Source organism: Impatiens glandulifera, chromosome 5, assembly GCF_907164915.1.
Source record: "Impatiens glandulifera chromosome 5, dImpGla2.1, whole genome shotgun sequence".
NCBI classification, from domain to species: Eukaryota; Viridiplantae; Streptophyta; class Magnoliopsida; order Ericales; family Balsaminaceae; genus Impatiens; species Impatiens glandulifera.
This window is the reverse complement of record NC_061866.1, coordinates 8,903,322-8,924,874: the sequence shown is the minus strand read 5'-3', so window position 1 is coordinate 8,924,874 and position 21,553 is coordinate 8,903,322. Positions and strand designations below refer to the sequence as shown.

At 27.7% G+C, this 21,553-nt stretch overlaps 1 protein-coding gene across 1 annotated transcript; it reads left to right on the top strand.

The window, feature by feature from the left end:
- The first annotated feature begins 18,044 nt into the window (after positions 1-18,044).
- LOC124940265 (probable transcription factor KAN4) lies at positions 18,045-21,223 on the top strand. The gene is made up of 6 exons (XM_047480765.1): positions 18,045-18,768; positions 18,849-18,925; positions 19,020-19,059; positions 19,368-19,494; positions 20,759-20,804; positions 20,903-21,223. Exons 1-6 carry the CDS (start codon positions 18,336-18,338, stop codon positions 21,077-21,079), a joined length of 900 nt encoding a protein of 299 aa, XP_047336721.1. The 5' UTR covers positions 18,045-18,335; the 3' UTR covers positions 21,080-21,223.
- Positions 21,224-21,553: the final 330 nt, after the last annotated feature.

The following is a 21,553-nucleotide window of genomic DNA, read 5'->3' as shown; positions in this document are numbered from 1 at the left end:
GTCATTCAAGATGTTGATTTCACAGGTAGGCGACCTTACGACCCGAGGGGGGTCTTCAGGGAGCCGGGGAGAGCATTCAGGAGAGCCAGTTGGTCCGGTGTTAAATCCTGTCCCAATATCTTCTTTCATAGCAAACGAGCCACAAGAGGAGGAGGATGCTGATGATTTCGTTGAAAGTACGTTTGCGGGGGCAAAACAGAATCAGGAGGATGCGGGGGCAGAACAGGATCAGGAGGATGAGGAGGCTGAGCATGAAGAGGAGCATCATTATGAGGATGACTCCACTCCGGACACTACTGGTATCGGTAATTTATTATAAATATTTATTGTTTATATTGTTTATAATGTTTATAATGTTTTTGACCTAAAAATATTAATTATTTGTTTTTTACAGGTTCTTCCTCCACGCGCAGACGAGGTCGGAATAAGAATATTGAGCTTGTTAAAAGGGCTCAAGGATCTAAAGTGCAATTGACTTTCGGAGACATGGATGGGAGGCCAGATGGTGATGCGAGGCGTATGTGGTCTCGGCATGTGGGGTCGATGGTGCGGGACCCTCAACTCATCTCGCATTGCCTTTTAAAGTGGAAACATTTGAGTACCGACCAACTCGATTCACTATGGCGTGCTTTGACGGTAAAAAATTGAACATTAATTAAAATTAAAATGAAGTTTTATAACATTTGGTGATTTTATATTTCAGGATCTATTTGAGAATATAGATATGTCTATAGATACGTTCAGAGAGACAGGGATGTGACACGCCAAACAAATATGGGATAGGTGGCGCTCTGATTTAAGTCGGCTATACATCCGGATTCATCACGAAGATGAGGCGGCCGTGCTTGCGAATCCACCACCTTGTTATGATCCATCAGATTGGGAGTTCGTCTGCAGACACCACTTCTTCACCGAGAGTTTCAAGGTACGTATTTCAGAATTGAAATATGTACTAACGACACTAGTTTTAACTTCTTTATTTATTTTAAATGTAAAAAAAATCACTATCAATATTGGCAACAGAAAACAAGTGAAGTTTCTGCACCATACAGGCAGTAAACCCTTTTCGCGCGTAGAAGAAGAATTGGTAATGTACATTATTCAATTATACTTATTATAAATAATTTAATTAATTAACTAATTTACTGATGAACACTAACTAAATTATTTGTACAGACGGTTGAACTCGGACGTCCACCAACTATCATAGAGAGATTCAGAAAGACTCGAACTCCGAGATCCACCACAGACAACCCGATCCCGACGTTGAACCCATTAGCACAAGTAAAGATCGTAAGTTAATAAATAAGTTTTAATTGAAAATTTAATAGAATTATATATAATCTTATACAATGAAACTTTAAAATGTGCAGGCGGAGATGGAGCAAATAATTAATGAAACACCCGATATCTCTGACTTTGAGGAGACCGAGAAAGCCTTTGGGCCCCAACTACACGGGCAGGTGATGGGTATGGGGTCAGGCGTTCGGCCATCGCGCTTTCACGGTGATCAGCGTAGGGGCGGGAATTCTCAACGTGGAGGGTCGTCGTTAAGAGAAGAGAACAAACAACTCCTGGGCGGGTTCACGAACTGGAAGAGATAGTTCGATTTAATAACGAAAACACGCAAAGACAGATTGTAGAAATATTAGCAAGGATGAATCAACCACCACAACCACCGTCGAGTTAGTACGTTTATTATGTAGTTTTTGGATAATGTTATTGTGTTTGGAACAAGTATTGAATTATATTTTTAGATTAGTACACGTGTGTTTGTAATACGTATTGATTTTGAATTTTGAAAAATGTAATGATTTTTTATTATTATTGTATTTATTTGGATTGACTGATAAACAGGTTAAGGTTATGTAAAAAACAAACAAAATATTTAAAATCTGTAAAGAGAAAATACCGAAAGATATATGCATATCTTTCGGTAAAAGCAATAAAGCAGAACCGAAAAATATGCATATATCTTTCGGCAAAAGCAACAAAGAAATACCGAAAGATATGCATATATCTTTCGGCAAAAGCAACAAAGAAATACCAAAAGATATGCATATATCTTTCGACAAAAGCAATAAAGCAAAACCGAAAGATATATGCATATCTTTCGGTAAAAGCAATAAAGCAAAACCAAAAGGAAGTAAAGAATAGCCGAAAGATATGCCTCAATCTTTCGGCAAAGGAAGTGAAGCATAGCCGAAAGATATGTATAAATCTTTCGGTATAAGCAATAAAGATAAACCGAAAGATAAACACAGATCTTTCGGTAAAGGAAGTACAAGCATTTCCGAAAGCTTTCACCAAAACTTTCGGGAAAGGATATACCGAAAGATATGAGAACTGTCGGTTTAGGATTCCATATTTTTACCGATAAGATCAATATCGACGGATGCCGACAGTTTAACAGACTTTCGGGAAAATACATTTACCGACGGATATAGGGCTTTTACCGAAAGTTTTTACTTTCGGTAAAAGACTTATTTTTACTAGTGTACCCAAATAAAGACTATAACCCGCTAATGTTTACATGAACTTGTTAATTGTGGAGACCATTTGAGTAAACTTAGACTTTGTTCGCAATGAATTTTTTAAATAATGGGTGAATTATGATTATTTAAAAAATAATAATTTGTTGTGATTTTGAAAAAATAATTTTTATATATAAAAATACTTAATTTGTATTAATATATAATAATAAAATATTTTATTTAAAAAAAATAAAAAATATTTTAATATTTTATTAATGAAATTAGTGATGTGATTGATTAAATAATGAATAAGATGTTTTAATAAGTTAAATAATTACAATTGAATAAGTGTCTTAAAAATAATTATAAAACAATTTTATTTATTATATATTGTATTATTAATTACATAGAGAATTTGATGTCATAAATGTTGTTAGATGTGTGACATCATTTAAGTGAAATTGAAAAATGAACCAAATGAAAAGAATTGACGTCATAAGAAATTAAAATATTACGGATATAATTTCATTAAAAGCGTTTTAAATGAAAGTAAAAAATATAACTATGGCCTATTAGACCTATTAAGTGTCCTGTAATTAATTAGTTCTTTCTGTTTAAAAAAAATTATGAGAGAGAAATTCAAATAAACATATCATTAAGTCTTAATTCAAATATTATTTTTTCTTATTTTTTCTTATTGAATTTTAAGTCTTAATTCAAATATATGATAAAAACTAAATATTCAAAATATAATTTGGAACAAAATATATCTTTATTTTAAATATTTAACTATTAATCATTAAAGATAATAATGGTCACAAAATAAGAATAATAATAATAAATAATAATGCAGGGATGTGATTTAGTTTTTTTTTAAATTCAATTGAAAAATGTATGGTTTTACAAGATTGGAGACATTGTCACAATTTGTTTGTTAAGATGATTTTAGATGATTTTGTTAGTAAAAATTTTGAGAGTAAAATATTTCATTCAAAAATCTCGATTTTTGGATAGAATGTTATTTATGTTAAAAAATTTACGGATTAGACGTGCATAACAAAAATTGTATTATGATAAGTCGGTGTCGTATGAGTAATGAGAAAATTGAATCGATAACTCACTTATTTTTATATTATTTAGGGGTGACTAGTATATGAGGTATTTATGGAGTATTACTAAGATTTAATATGTGATGTTTGATTGATACGACTGATATGAAAAACTTACATATTTGGGTTACCATCTCAGTTATTTTCTTGTGAAATGTGGTTGGAAAAAAATAATCGAACTTTTAACGACCGTAATCGTCTGATGTGTATCATTCATAATGCTATTATTATGATATTTTTTAAAATTTGTTCCGGAAAGTCGGTGAAGCCGGTCGGATAGTTAATCTTTCATCTACGAGCTCGATAACCTATTGCGTAACATGACTGTTATTTTATTTTTCTTTAATGTCATATTTAGTTGTTGTGTTTAAACCGTTTTTTATCATTTTTAATATATATATCATCTAAAAAAATCAAATAATTTTTTTTTTTAATTAATGTAATGAACCCATGAAATAAGAGTTATTATTTTCTTAAAAAATAATAAAATTAATTTTGGATGCCCTTTTCTCAATACAAAAATAACACATAGTAAATATAATTAACAAATTGATTCGATAATTATTAATAAATGGAATATGAGAGATAAAAGAAGGAACATAAAGAAAGAATCAAGAGAAGAGAATAAAAAGATGTCTCACGTGACAGGGAGCACCCCATATTGACGCCGGCTATCATTCCCCAATATTTGGCGTTGTTTGATTTCATTTATTAATTAAGTAGAACTAAACCTGACACTCACACTCCGATTTCAACTCAATAAGCTTTCAAATAAAATAATAATTACTTTTTACTCAATTTCAAATATTATATTTTTTTATAATTATTTACCAATTAAAATATTAATCTTTATTTAAACAATTAAAATCTCAAATTAACCTAACTTTTCATTAAACAATAGTTAAAAACAAATAAATATAAAGGGTCTTAAGGCTCGTTTAGTTATTGGGCTAATTGTGAAAAGGCCTTTTATAGGGTGAGTCGCATTCAAATCCATTCTTTTGATTAAATCCCACAGGCCCAAGACTCATTTAGTTATTGATCTAGTTTTGAAGGCCTCTCTTATCGAAGCTAATTTGAAATTTATATTTCTTCAAAGGCCCACTGGATTTTATTTACACTGGTTTTAAGATTTATATATTTTTTTCTCTCTGACTAGTAACTAATGTAAATATTAATGTTAACCTTAAATAAATATATATATATATATATATAATTTAGTTATTGTGTTTTTATGAGATTAGTGATATAAATGAATGTATAGTAAATAGTCCATTTATTCAAAAACAATAAAATATTTAGTTAAAACTATTAATTTTTTAAATAAAAAATATTATAAAAAAGTTGTTAAAAGAATTTTTATTTGGTTATAGTTTAAATCTACTGATAAAAATTACCTCTCTTTTCTTTTTATGTGGGAATGAGGCATCCCAAAATTACCAACTCTGTTTCTTCTAAATTGCAGGATTGGACCATCCATACATGTTAATTTGTCACTTTTAGTTTTAAGTAATTAAACAAATAAAAGAAAAGATGAAAATTAATTGTATTTAAGTTATAAATTTTATTTTAAAGAATAATTATTTTATATAATATATTTAAATAATAATTTGTATATATATTTTAATCATTCCACAGTAATTTACAATTTAATCTCTTTTATTTTCTAATAATTTTATGTCTCATATAGACAAGATATATAAAAAACACATTTTTCTCCTTTGTAAAGAAAATAAAAAATAGATTGTATTAAGAAAAAATTATACATACAGATATGTTTTTCTCAAATAAAATTTATATTTGATAAAACATTAATATAAATTAAAAAAGTTAATAAGGTAAAAAAAAAAGTAAATATAAATATTGTAAAAAACTATACCAAATAAATTTTATCTATTTTAATTATATTTTTCATACCAAATATAAAAATATCATAATAATACATTTTTTATTATTTAAAAAAAGTATTTGTAATTGAGACGAAAATTATTTTAAAACCCTTATATATATATAATAATTGAGATACTAAAAAGTGTTCATTTTAAGAAAAAAAAATATAAAATATTAGTTTTTAAATATTTAAGAGATAAAATAATTTTTAAGAGTTCAATTACCGTTCTAAATGAAATTATCTTAATTTATTTCTTCATCTATACTATTCTTTTGTTTTATATGATTTAAGTTGAAAATTCAAATACATGACCTTAAATAAATAAGATCATAAAAATATCATTTGAATTATGAATTTAGGGTTACCTCTTTGTCATCAAATGCAATAGTATTGTACAGGAAGAAAATACTCCAATGAAAGTCAAAGTTATATTAAAGGAGTACTTGCTCGAGCAACATGATGTTGAGGTCCGAAATTCAATGTGAAATTTGAATGGTAAGAAAAATTTGAACTTATTTATACAGTACGTTCTCTTGTTATAAAAACATTACGAAATTCTATATGATCAAAAAAATGTAAGTTTCATTCGATAATGTGATGGAGCATGGAGGACATAACTTACTGTGCCATTAGGAATTTTTATTAATACATTGTTATTATAGATATTGAAAAACTTTGATGACTGAATTATCTGTTTTTTTGTTTTGAATTTCATCAATAAAATGATCCTTAATGAAAAAATGAAGAATGAAATAAAAAAGTTTCCATAAAAAGAGAAAAAGTGATGTTGACTGGTGCAATGTAGGGCAGGGTGTTCCTAGCTTCAATAAATGTTTGGCTAGTAAGAGAGTCAATAATATTGACAAAAACTTTGAGCCTTGGACCATTCACAGCCTTCCAAGGAGATATCAAATTCAACTTCAATTTTGGTCCATCTCACATTCATTATTCAAGAATTGAATCATCCACTTTTCTCTCATTTTATTTTTATTATTTCTATATTTTATATATAATTAATGAAAATGACCCACCAATTTTAAAGGGTATAATTAACATTTATAAAGATACAAGGTTTAATTCATAAATGTCAAATCATATGAGAGTCCTAAAATTTTGGGTAATCACAACTCGATTGGTGAACTATTTAGCTAAAAAATGAGTCGAATCTTAAATAATATTAGTCGTACGATATGTATTCGATCTAATTATTTTTTTAAAAAATGTGTTATATCGGTAATGTTATTATTTTAGTACTTTATGACATTCGTTTAGAAAAATAGTGGTGTCGGCATTAGATCTATTTGTTTTTCTCAATGGTTTACCTGTTCAATAATATGTTTTTGTTTTTTCAATCAAAAATCATGAATGTCTTTAAAAATATTCAAAAAAAGAGAAATAAGATACTAAAAAGATTGAAACATGGTTGATTACTATAAAACAAAATAAAAGGCAAAAAGTGGAGGATTAGTTGGAAGAAGGAAGAAAGTGCAAGCTTTTTAATGTGATTTTTCAAAGGTGGAGAAGTAGGTAGATTTTGTTATATGTTTTTTCTAAATATGTTTCCAATGCTGTTTCTTTTCAACAAATCAAAAAGTTCTCTCATCTCTTAAATAAATAAATATATTTGTTCAAAATGGGTATTTAAAAAAAGATAGTACAAACAACAATAGGGTTAGAATTATTAAAAAAAAAATGAAAATCAACCAAAAACAAGAACTGTATAAGTAATTAACAATATACATCAAATCGGAGTTCTTTAAGACTCGGATTAGTCTTGTATTATATATAAATTAAACTCATGAAAAACAAATTAGTTTAAAAGAAATACATAAAAAAAATAATCAACTTCTATATATAGCCTAATAGCCTCTAATCTCTATAAAAAGACCTAAACCCTAAACAAACCCTAAATGTGAGTCTTTGGGCAATCCTTAATTGATTGCTTTCATTCATTCATTCATTCAATTAAGTGCAGTGGCAAGGGACAGTGGTCTCATTAAAGTAGCATAGCCATTTAAAAAAAACTTAAAATTTTCAGCATTTGGTTTAGGGTTTGTTTGTTATATTCAATTTGTAGGGAATTCAAGGCTTGATGATGGTACGGATTAATAACTATTGTCCTGTTCAGTCGGCCACTAAAGATCATCCTCTTGAGGGAGGATTGTTATTAGAATCAACTATCAAACCAAACAAGTCCTAGTAGAGGATCGAGTAATTAATTAATTAATTAATGAATTATCCTTCTTTGGGACCCTCCTATTCCTATAGGACTATAGTTGTACGTGGGACTAAGAATTAATGTTGAAACTGCATTTTGAGTATGCATCTCTACATGGAAATTTTTGTCCCTGTCTTTTTCCATTTCTTTTTCATCTCGATATAATATATATATATATATATATATATATATATATATATATATATATATATATATATATATTATAATTGTTTACAAATTTGTAAGATAAAAGATTGAAATGAAGAACTTGTTTTTAGATTAACATAATTTTGATTTCAAATTATTCTATAAAAAAATAATTATTTGTTCAATAACCTTAAGTTGGATTTTTTTTAGTAATTTTACAATCATCCACATGCAAAAAAATGCAATGGAATAGATTTTAAATTTTAGAAAAGCATGATGAGATTGATGATATGCTAGAATATCCAAGTATTTTTAACATTATGCTTGGTTATTAATAATTAATTGATTTGTAATTTATTAAAGCTAGGTTCTTTGTAATTAAGTACTATTATAATTTAAAAAATTAGAATATTTTCAGTAGATGAAGAAATGCTTCTCGTGAAGAAAACAAATGCAATGTTATGATACGAGTATTCACACATTAAACTAAGTACAAAATTCCATTAGCCAATTAAGGAAATCAAATACAACAATGATGACTATCGGAAAAAAAAATCTTGTACACCATCCTCAAAATATTGGTAAACATCATAGAGAACACTAATTTATGAAATCTAGGTTCTTGAAAGAGTACTCTAGCTTGACTTGGATCTAGATACCCATATTTTGATCGATTTGAAGTTTTTACTTCCTATTATAGTTTTACACCAATATATGTACATCTTTTATTTTTTAAATTTTGTGTTTAGATATGCCTTTCTTTGTCACATTTTATGATAGTGTGTTGTATTGATTGTGTTTTTATTTTTTTCAACCATCAATGTAGACTCTTTCTAACCATGTCAGTGTCATCATTCCCGTATACACTAACAATTAAGTTCCTGACCGGGGTGCGGTACAATTATCCTTGGCTCTACAGACTATCAATGGAAATATTTAGAGTTTTCGAAAGCGGTTCAAGTTTTGCGCTTAACCACTGATAACCGACCCGTTATTCACTAAAACAACGTCGTTTGGTGATAAAGCTTAAATTTCTAAAATATATATGCACCCTCCTCTTTAGTCTACCTTTTCGATTTCTCTATGATATCAAATAAGAAATAGGTTGAAATATTAGGAATATACTATTTGCTAAGAAATTGTCGAAGAAATGAAGAATGTGAGGATCTTTTCTTTGTCAAATCTTAATTTTAGGTACGAAATCTCAAAATCTTTTATTATTATATTATTTCATAGTTTAGAAAATCTAAAAATATTTTAAAATTTTGGTTTCTAACTTTTTATGTTTAATAGTTTCACATGTTTATTCACTATTTAGAATTAATAAGCACTGTATAAAAAAATAATAATATTAGTATAAAATAATAAGGAAGAAGTAGCCATTCTTATCCTAACACTAGTCTATAAGACTAGCAATAAGTTCAATTATTGGAAGACATTATTTTGGTTTTAGTTATTGTCTATAGGTGTTGATATTTAATTTGATTTAGTTAATTATTTTGAAATTATTTCAGAAAATATTATATGTGAATTTGTGAACAATAAGGTACTTATGATAACCAAAAACAATTGAAATCGACTCAATTGTAGGCTCGAATGTAGGGTCATGATAAAATATAATCGATGTAATAGTGTATAACGTAAATTTATCAAAAAATTCAACTAGGGAGGGCAATGGGCGGTTCGGGGCGGAGAATGTATTTTCCATCCCCACCCGATTTTATTTCGAGAATTTTTTAATACCATCCCGCTCCATTCGGTTTTTGGGAATCCCCGCGGGGCATCGTTTATAAAAAATTTAGATAATAAATAAATAAATTATATAAACGAATTTTTTAATATAATATATTTAAATTTTATATTATTATAAAGAAATAAACTCAAAATATAGTGAATAAACAAATATATTTGTGATTTTATATATTTAATTGTGTTTATTGTGTTCGGGGTAAAATCGGAGTGAGATTGGGAAGAGTCAGGTCGGGGGACACAAATACCGTCTCCGATCAAACGGGATAATTTAGTTCGGTTACCGCGGGATAGTTTTAAATTGTCATTTAAATCCGACCATTCTATCCAATGATCAACCCCTTGTTTAGGGGATATATCTATTAAATATATTGATGATTTTTAGGTCTTATATCATTTATCTTAAAGTAACTTTTTAAAATTTTTTTTTTTACTTTTTTTTATAAATTTAAGATGTTTTTTTATAATAGATTATTACAACTTAAAACGTGTATATGCATCAAAATTAATATTGATTATAAACTGGTGTTTACACAACAAAAATAAGCCACATTTATATATATACTAATGATCAATAAAAGAAAAGAATGTCATAAATTTTGTTTGTCGACTCCTAATTATGATTAAATGAGATACAAATCCACTAAAAAATTTATTTGAAAATGGAGGCAGTGATATCATTTTGAATGGGTGATAGGTCCCAAGGAAATTCATGCATTTGTTTGAGGCCCCTCCATTATATACTGAACATAATTAATGCTTAGTTTGACTACTTCAAAGTTCAAATAATTTTTAGCCATGGCCACGGGGACAAAACTACAATTCCTAGGATTTGAAAAGTTTGCACATTCTCATAATGTGTGGAGGAAATTATAAGATGATTCTTCAATCTTTTTCGAAACAATAAACTGGGACAACTAATTAAGTATATATATAGCCCGCAAACACACTTAACCATTTAATTATGCACAGAATTTGTCGCCTGACATGCTCGAACCCAGGAATTTAGGGTTAGTATCCACTTTTTATTGTCGTTCATCAATCTTGATATAGCTTGTTAAGGTTGATTTCTGTTTTTCAATTTAACTAACCGTTTTATTCTAATTCTCCATAATGGAATCAATTATTTTATACAAGTCCTTTGTCTTCATCATCAATTGTACCAAATTAAGTGACCCCATTTTTTCCTTCTTAAGGGTATAATTGATCGTCCTTGTGAATGTGGAATATCAACATCAACATCGGCTTATAACCCCATATGATCGATCTATTTGTAAAGCTTAGGAATGAAAAATTCAGCAAATTGTTAGAAGGTAATAGTACATTATTGACAAGAAGAAGAGCATAAAATTAGATTGTGTGCCTACTTTCATGATAATGAATAGCAAATATTAATAGAAGATATTGAAAAAACAAACTAATGCTCAACCCAAATAAAGACTATAACCCGCGCTAATGTTTACATGAAGTTGTTAATTGTGGAGAACACTTGAGTAAACTTAGACTTTGTTCGCAATGAATTTTTTAAATAATGAGTGAATTATGATTATTTAAAAAATAATAATTTGTTGTGATTTTGAGAAAATATTTTTTATATATAAAAATACTTAAATTGTATTAATATATAATGATAACATATTTTATTTAAAAAAATAGAAAATACTTTAATCTTTTATTAATGAAATTAGTGATGTGATTGATTAAATAATGAATAAGATGTTTTATTATGTTAAATAATCACAACTCAATAAGTGTCTTAAAAATAATTTTATTTATTATATATTGTATTATTAATGATATGAGAATTCTATGACATAAATGGTGTCAGAGTTGGTGTGACATCATTTAAGTGAAATTGAAAAATGAACCAAATGGAAAGAATTGACGTCTTAAGAAATCAAAATATCACGATATAATTTTCATTAAAAAAAAGTTTTAAATGAAAGTAAAAAACATAATTATGAACTATTAGGTCTATTAAGGGTCCTGTAATTAATTATTTCTGTTTGTTTAAAAAAACAATGAGAGAGAAATTAACAAAAATGTCTTGTATACCTTTTATTAGTAGATAGGAAATAATAACTCCAAAAATAATTGAGCAATTAACAAAAAAAAAAAAAAAAAAAAAAAAAAAAAAAAAAAAAAAAAAAGAGAGAATACAAATTTATAATAAATAAATAAAATGAAAGGGAATCCCGAAAATCACCTTAATTTAGAACCCCAAAAATTGTGTTGGGTTGAGATCGGATCGAAACCAACAACGGGAAGTAGTTTGTAGTTTGTGAAGGTAATGTCGTGGCTCACGTCATTCTAAACGGCGTTCATTCCGGCGATTCCTTCTTGTCCTTTTTTTTTATATATATATTTATTTATTTTATTACCTAAAGAATATGTGGGGGAGAGGAACAAGGAGGTTAAATTTATATTTTTAATAATAACCCCATTAAACTTATTAATCTCAACTTTTTATTCTTCTTATAAATGTAGAGAACTAGTTTGCTACACACATTACTTACATCAATTATATTATTTAGTAAGTGAAAAAGTATTGTGCAAAGTGATTATTTATTAAATCTTTTTATATCAAATCTTTTGAAACATATAAGAGGTAGTTTGGTGGTTTTGTCATATGTTTCATTTTACCATTTTTTTTTTTTTACAAGTTCAAACATATGAAAAATATGGAATGACTAATACTGTCAAAATCGAGAGTTTACGTAAAATCGTTAACTACTTGTAAACTCGTAAAATCTAGAGTTTACATGAAATCGTAAGAGTTTAATTTGAAAAAATAATAGTTATATATTATTATTATTTATATATATATATATATATATATATATATATAATTAAGTGTTTTATATTTAGCTAATTAAAATATATATATATATATTTAATATAAAATTAATTAAAAAATAATAATAAGTAAATAATATTATAAAAAATTTTACTTACAAAGTTAATTATATTAATTAATTTATTTAAATAAATAATAACTTTATTTATTAATTTTTAAATACAATTTTATTTTTTTGATAGTAAAATCATATAAAATCGTAAAATCGAAATTATTTATAAACTCGTAAAATTGTAAAATCTTATTATCATAAATTTAAAATCGTAAGAGTTTACCTATTTAAGAGTTTATTTAAACGTAGACTCGTTAACCTAATATAAAATCGTAAAATCGTAAAATTTTAAGAGTAAACTCGAGATTTGAACAATCTTGTTCAAACTCTTTTAAATGGTTTTCTTACTTGTGGAATGAATTTTGTAAGAATTTAAAGATATAAGTTAAATAATTGAAGGGTGGGGGGCATAAATGGAAAATGTGAAGGTTAGAGAATAAAACAAAAGCATGGAATAAAGGAATAATATATAATAGGCCAAAGGATTTGAAAAAAAATAATTATAGAAAGCCAGCCGGCCACATGTTAACAGGATATGAATCTCATATAACATCTATTCCTAATTCCTTCACCGAGAAAGAGATTATTAATTTAGAGAATTAATTAAGAATACTTTTATATAATATTAATTAATTAATTAATTAATTACTCAAGGCAGATAGCGAGAAGAATGCGGGGAAGTTTACAGTTCCCGGAGAATATATATAAAAGAGCGCATGAGGCGCTGACCGGAGATATTTAATTAATTAATTAATTAATTAATTAATTAATTACCAAATAATTAACTAGTAATTCGTCCTTCTCTTACTTGTCCTTTTGCTGCACAACTATCCAACTACATATTTTTTTTTCTTATTTTTTATTATTGAATTGTAAGTCTTAATTCAAATATATCACAAAAACTCAATATTAAAAATATAATTTGGAACAACATATATCTTTATTTTAAATATTTAACTATTAATAGTTAAAGATAATAATTGTCACAAAATGAGATAATAATAAATATTAATAATGTAGGGATGTGATTCTAGTTTTTTTAAATTCAAATGAAGAATTTATGGTTTGACCAGACTAGAGATATTGTCATAATTTGTTAGTTAAGATAATTTTAAATGATTTTTTTTTTTTTTTGGTTAGAAAAAGTTTTAAGAGTTAAATATTTCATCTAAAATTTCGATTTTTGAATGAAGTACCGGTTATTTACGTTAAAATTCACACGGATTATATGTACATAACAAAAATTGTATTATGGTAAGTTTGTGTCGTATGTGTCACGAGAAAGTTGAATCGATAACTCACTTATTTTTATATTATCTAGGGGTGACTAGTATCTGAGGTATTTATGGAGTATTATTGAGATTTAATATGTGATGTTTGATTGATACGACTGATATGACAAACTTACATATTTGGGTTACCATCTCAATTATTTTCTTGTGATCTGTGGTTGAAAAAAAATCGAACATTCAATGACTGTAATCGTTCGATGTGTATCATTCATAATGTTATTATTATGACGTTTTCTAAAATTTGTTCCGGAAAGTCGGTGGAGCCAGTCAGATGGTTAATTTTTCATCTACGAGAGCTCGATAATCTATTGCGTAACGTGACTGTTATTTTATTTTTCATTAATGTCATATTTAGTTGTTATGTTTAAACTTATTTTTATCATTTTTAATATATATATATCATCTAAAAAAATCAAATAATTTTTTTTAATTAATGTAATGAACCCATGAAATAAGAGTTAATATTTTCTTAAAAATAATAAAATTATTTTTGGATGCCCTTTTCTCAATACAAAAATAACACATAGTAAATATAATTAACAAATTGATTCCATAATTATTAATAAATGGAATATGAGAGATAAAAGAAGGAACATAAAGAAAGAATCAAGAGAAGAGAACAAAAAGTGGAAGGAGGCGTCACGTCTATGTCTCACGTGACAGGGAGCACCCCATGTTGACGCCGGCTATCATTCCCCAATATTTGGCCTCGTTTGATTTCATTTATTTACTTCAATTTCTCTTATTATTTAAATCCCCTTAAGTAGCTTGTTTTACAATAATTACAATTTTTTATTCTTTTTATTTTTTAATTAAGTAAAACTAAACCTGATACTCAGATCAAAACCTCAACTTCAATTCAAAATACTTTCAAATGAAATAATAATGACTTTTTACTCAATTTCAAATATTATATTTTTTATAATTATTTATCAATTAAAATATTAATCTTTATTTAAACAATTAAAATCTCAAATTAACTTAACTTTTCATTAAACAATAGTTAAAAACAAATCTCAAATAACCAATATCAAACAAACCCAACCCATATAAGTTCTTTTTCTCTCACATGTACACATGGACCAAAAAATTGGGATTTTATTTTTTTTATTTAAAATATATGGCAATGGAATATTTGAACACGGAGAGGGAATATTGTTCAAAGACAAATCACCCATCACCACCTTTTAACTTCTTTAAATTCATTCATTTACAAAGAATTTTCATTAAATTTTTGATAATGACATATATATATATATATATATATATATATATATATATATATAATTTATATAATCCATTTATTTATTTGAAATTCTGTTTATAAATATGAAAATAAGTTGTTTAGGCTATAGTGGTGCTTATAAGTTAAATTAGAATATTTAATATGAGACAAATAAAAATAATAAGTGTATTAAACACATAACATTAAACTATTTTAAATAAAATGAATACTGTAGGTAAGAAGTCAAAGGAAGGGGAAGAATATTTAATTAAGTAATTACTAAAAATGTAAACGTACGTACGTGTAGAAGAAGAAATACAATAAAGATTTAATGTGGGCTTGGCTTGGCTTGGCTTAGGCTTGGTTTGGCTGATGCATGTGCAATTGCGCATGAGGTTGCTGGTGCTACCCAACACCCCACCCACATTCTGACACTCTTAATTCACTCTTCTTCTTATCATATTTTTTTTTATTTAATTTCAAAATAAAAAAAGAAAAATGATCTTTGGTCACATTTTTTAAAAATAAGTTAATATGTTCTTTTACAATTTTATTTAGAGGGTTATATATATTAATCATGATGTAAACCCATCTTTGTAGATTGCTCTTGTTTACTCATTTTATTTTTTAAAATAGGTGTTTAACCAGTTTGTTATGGAGTTTTGGTTTATGTTGCTTTAGTTTCTAACTTGTTTTTGTTCTGGTTCACTAGATGACTTGTAGTTATTTTTTGACGTGAGAGTCGAACATGAGCATGTTCCATGGGTGAGGTTTGGGTTTTGGGCTTGTCCCATTGGGATTTTCGTTTTTGGAATCATCGAGATTGACTGAGATTGTTTTCATGGTACTTAGGCATGATGACAAACTGTTATTATTCTTTTTTTTAATAAAATGAATTTGTTAAAAAAAAATCACACATCTTAGTACGGATGAGTGATCAATATTCTTAGCATAAAATTTGAAAGGCTTCAGAATACCAATTTCAAACTTGTTATCTTTGTTGGAGAGGTTGTCGACTTGTTTCACTTTTATTCTACTTTGTTCTATTAATGCAACTTTTAAATTGAGAATGTTATCATCCATTATTGGCTTACCTACTTAAACCTAATTGTATCAATCCTATCTAGATTTTATATCTTAAGAAATGTTTTTTTTTATTTTTTATTAATGATCATTATTCCCTCTGATTTTGTAAACAATGCGATCAAACTTATTCTCCTTAGATTTCATTTTTGAACAAAATTTCTAATTATCAATGGAAAAATTGATCATTTTATTGCTCCGATCAAACCAAAATCTTGGTCATCATTCCAAGAGAGTAACCAATTAGAAACATTATTTTATTGAAACAAACTAAGTCTAATTTTTTTTTAAAAAAAAAGTATATATATATATATATATATATATGATCAAATAAGATATAGAAGTCAAACACAATACTTTAATTTCCTAATTATTATGTTTTACTTTTAGTTGACGAAATCTAATTAAGTAAAATGCATCGTCATTGGAACATCATGACATATAATAATAATAATAATCCCTAGTAGTAGTAGTAACACACACGCACAATATTGCACAAACTTAATAAATTATTAAATTAAATAATTATAATTAGGTCAAATCTCCTGAAATTCGAAGGTGGGTAATGTCGACGGGTCACGTGTATACAGCTAGATTTGGTCGTAGTAGGATCCTCCTTCAAATGTGTTTGGTTAGACAGGTAAGCATTACACGTCATACATATGAAGCTGAGGTGGAGGTCCACGTAAGCATCATGTGAGAATTGTTCCTAAATTGGACAGGGATATTTGTGCCTGTTACTCCTAAGTCTTTTTCCATTTTCATGCAACAAATGAAATGGGAATATTCTAATTCAAGCAAACCTTTGAATACGCTAATTTATTATTATCTGATCGATTCCATAAAAACTATTACAAAAATTCTATTCAATTCATTTTTTATTTTTTTTTTGTCATTGTTCTTCTCATAAGAGAGAGAGAGACAGAGATAGAGATTGATAGATATAGGGTTTTGCGGGTGGGTTCTTTTCCTTCCCAATAATATTCCATTGGAGCAATAGTTTTTGTAAAAAAAAATTAAATTCAAAAAAAAATTGTTTTGAATTTAGTAAACTAACAAACCCCAACATCCATGTCTTATTTTAATTGAAGATGTTTTTAGTGAATCCATATGGTACACTTTTGTTATTTTAGTTACCATAAGTTCAAACAATTATTTGTTTTTACAATAAAGTGACCAAATTTGTTAAATAATCAGTTATTATTTAAAAAATATTGACACGTAATGATTTTGAGAATGTATATATATATATTTTTATAAAAGACTATGAATACATAATGATAAAAGAATTTGTTTTTATAAGAAATAAAGAATATTTTATTATCATAGTTAATGAATTAAGTTTTATAATTGAAGAGATAGTGAATGAAATGATTTTGATTATAATTGGATTTAAAAACAAACAAACTTAACAAGCTCTAAATTTGAATTAAATTAATCTAAAAGTATGGGAACTAATATAAGTTAAAAGTGTTAAGATTTATATGGTGAATAAACTCGAGATCTTTTGAGATGTGTTTTTGGATTTTTACAGATTATACTTAATATTTTAATTTTTTTTTTATCTATTACATTATTATCATTCTAACCATAATATTATTAATTTAATAAATTAAAATACTCTTATTTTATTTTCTTAAATTTAAATACAAAAGAATATTTTAGTAATTAATTAAACTCAAATAATATTTTTTAGACAAAACCCCCCAAAATACCCTCAAACAAATTACTGTTATAGAAAAAAAAAATATAAGAAGCTCCCTTCAATATTATCAAAATTCTCAATATAAATATAAGTGCATCTAGGTCTTTACACACTTTGTTTTACTATATTTTGTGTATCATATATATATTAATTTTTTGATTTGTAATTAATTAAACTAGATTAATAAAATTCTATAAATTCTTCCCATTAGGAAATTAGGAAAACTGAAACCAGTCCTATTCCTAATCCCTCTCTCTTTCATCTGGATCGAGATTAATTAAAATATTATTATCCAAATTTACCCCATTTTTCTTCACAGATTGATCCAACAAAACTGTTTTTTCTTTCTTCTTCTTCTTTATCTTTCTTGCATTATATATGTTCTGACCTCCCCTAGCTAGCTAGCTACAAATAGCACTGCAAAACTCCTTTTCTTTTCAATCCATCTCCTGCAAATCATGGGGCACTCATGACATTATAATTATCACTACATATCTTCTTCCTCCTCCACAATTCCCTTTTCATCGATCTTAATGGGAACCCTATCAAACTGGCCCGATCTCTCTCTTCATATCAGTCCTCCATCTCCTCAACATCTCAACGAAATCAACGGTGGTGGTGGTTTCGATCATGGTTTCTTAAAACCCTCCACTTTCAGCGACCGGAGCTCCATGACGGAGTCCGGTAGTAGTGTAGGGAGTGACTCCGCCAGTCATGATCAATATCAAAACGGGATAAGTCTCTTTCAACCCCCTGAAGGGTATTTTGGACATTTCAACATACCCATCGATCCGAGGCTGAGTTTAGCCCCGAACCCTCCGAGAAATTTTCATCATCAGAGCGGTTTTCAGTTTAAGAGAAGCTCGAGAGTTGTTAGGCGGAGCGCTAGGGCTCCGAGAATGAGATGGACTTCGACTCTTCATGCGCATTTTGTACACGCGGTTCAACTCCTTGGAGGCCATGAAAGTAAATTACATCATTTTCTTATGAGTTAATTGGATAGTTTGATTTTATTATTATAATTTTTTTCATGTATAAAATATCAGGAGCAACCCCGAAATCAGTTCTAGAACTAATGAATGTGAAGGATCTAACCCTAGCTCATGTCAAAAGCCACTTACAGGTTTGTTATTGATGGTTGAATGGTATTTTAATTTTTTGGGGGTTAGTTATGGAATTTTGCAATTATTACATTTTTATTAATAATTTTCATGCAGATGTATAGAACTGTAAAAAGCACTGACAAGGCAAGCTCAGGTAATTTGGACTATATATGTATATATTTTGAATTGATTTAAAAGGACCCCATTTAATTTAATTTTTCTCTTCTATTATCCTCTTTGTTTTCTTCCATGGTCATTGATGTTATAAGATATATAGAAGGACTGGTGGTACAAATAAAATCTTGTGAATTATTTGCTTGGATATGATCAGTCTGTCAGATTAAAGCACCAAGAGTGGCTCTCTTTCACACACACACACAGACACACAAAATGAAATAAACTGATAGTGAATTTATAAGAATAATAAAAATAATTATAATAATTTTGTGGTGGCACTGGCAGTGACAGATAAGGGTTTGGGCCAAAGGACAGAGATGGTTGAAGTGGAGGCAGCAGGATTGTCTAGTGAGAAAGCTGAAGCCATTCCTTCTTCTTCTATTAAACCATCACCACTTCCATTTTCTCACAAGTAAGAAAGATCCAAGTGGGCATTATTCTCTTTTGACTATTTCATCATCATTGCACCTCTTGAATAACTCAAATCTACTGTTTTTTTCTATTTTTTTTTTATAAACTTTTAATTCATTAACTTTGCAATATGCTAGCTAGTATTGTCCATGGACCCATTTCCTCTAGTTTTGATCTGCTTAGAGGGATTAGTGAAAGTTTGAAAACAAAAATCATGGTACATTGGTTCTGGTTTAAGTTTTGTTTTTGTTTTAGTGAAATTTTATTAAAAATTCTAATAAAAGAAAAAATGGGACATGTTCGTATCAATCTAACAAACCTAGATTTGATATTTAACGATAATGAGTTATCAATCTAATGAATACAAATAACAAACCCACATAACAATCTAACTAACTCGCCTATACAAACGTAAATCAATGACTTTCTCGAATATGATACCCCATTCTCGACAAAACGTCCATTTCTTTGGAGTGATTGGAATACGCATCCACGTGTGAATTAAAGCTTGACTGTCCAAAATAGTTTAGGGTTTATATATACATAGACCAATTACAGGTTGTCTCACATTTTTTTGAGAATATGTTGGGGCTTGTTCAGTGAATGGTTTTCAAAACAAAAGTTGGAATTTTTTATTAGTTTTTTTTAGCAATAATGTTGATTGATTGATAATTTTGAAAAGAAAAGTTTTTTTTCGTAAAAAGTTTTAAAAGAGTATTAATATATAATAATATATATATATATATATATTTAAATATAAATTATTTTTGTATTTTAATTAATGAATTAAGTATCGTAATTTATGAAATAATGGATGAAATGATGTTTGATTAAGAGTAATAAAAAAAAGAAGATAAACTTAGGTTAGTATTATTATTATTTATATAAAAGATAAGAGTTTCTAATTTTTAGTGACACATGCATGCATGAAATTGGGATAACCTAGACCTAGACATAGACATAGTCAAGCTAGGGTTTCCAGGAATAATGGTACATGATAATACACAAAATGCAATGTTGTGGCCTGGACTGGGTTGGATTACTAATTAATTTGTCCTTTTACGGATCTTTATTAATTACACACTAACTTAACACGCATCCATACAACTACTATTGCAGATCTCGATGTGTCATCATCTTTAAATAAAATAATGGTCACCATTTAATTTTGGCTCAAATCTCCTTGTCCCATTTATAACTCACAATAATACTTTCGATCATTAATGTCATTCTTGTTCATTTTTTCTTTCTTCTACTATGAACAGGGAAAATCAAAATGGTGAATTTTGGAACACAAAAAAATATCCCATGGTATGTTTGATTTTGAATCATAACACATATATAGATTAACAACATTCTTATAACATTGTTTCGTCGAAAAATATTTTGATGAGATTTGAATATTGTAGGTGGACGAAAATGAAATAGCAAATAATGACGAGTACAATGGTATTAATGAAATTGAAGTTTGTCCGGTAGTATCGGGCAAGGACTTAATAGTAGATCTGGAATTCAGTTTGGGGAGACCGAGTTGGAGAATGGTGGAGTCGAATGGGTCTTCGAATGAGTTGATTCTTCGATCTTAAGAGTAACTATTTTATTAGCGATAAACATATAGCTAGCTAGCTAATTAACTAGCTTGTGATAATTAATTTATTAACTTGAGAATTAGTAATCAATTAATTAATTAATCATAGTAAGCATGCTTTCATATATGCAATGGCAAGATTAATCCAATTTTGGAATCGAATTAAGTGTTAGTTTTTCATAGAGACTTAATACTTTGTTATCTCATGAATTTGCAAAAACTGATCAAGGCTCCAAGGGCTGATCTTTTACCTTTAAGGATATGTGGTTCTTGAACCTAGTTTCCTTGTCGTGTCATACATGGAGGCTCTACCGACTAGGGCACATAGGAAGAAGACCGAGGTCGAGACTACAAGTAATCCTATGGGAAAATATTATATATTCATCTACAAAGATTAAAACAATTTTCTTTAAGGATATGTTCCGAAGGTTTTCTTTGATCATTTTTCTGTTTGCTCACAAACTTTGATTAC

Excerpts from the sequence above, each read along its gene's own strand:
- LOC124940265 (XM_047480765.1), top strand. The coding sequence starts at position 18,336 with ATGGGAACCCTATCAAACTGGCCCGATCTCTCTCTTCATATCAGTCCT. Across the intron at positions 19,495-20,758 it reads CCACTTCCATTTTCTCACAA|GGAAAATCAAAATGGTGAAT; the intron begins GTAAGAAAGATC and ends TACTATGAACAG. Across the intron at positions 20,805-20,902 it reads ACACAAAAAAATATCCCATG|GTGGACGAAAATGAAATAGC; the intron begins GTATGTTTGATT and ends TGAATATTGTAG.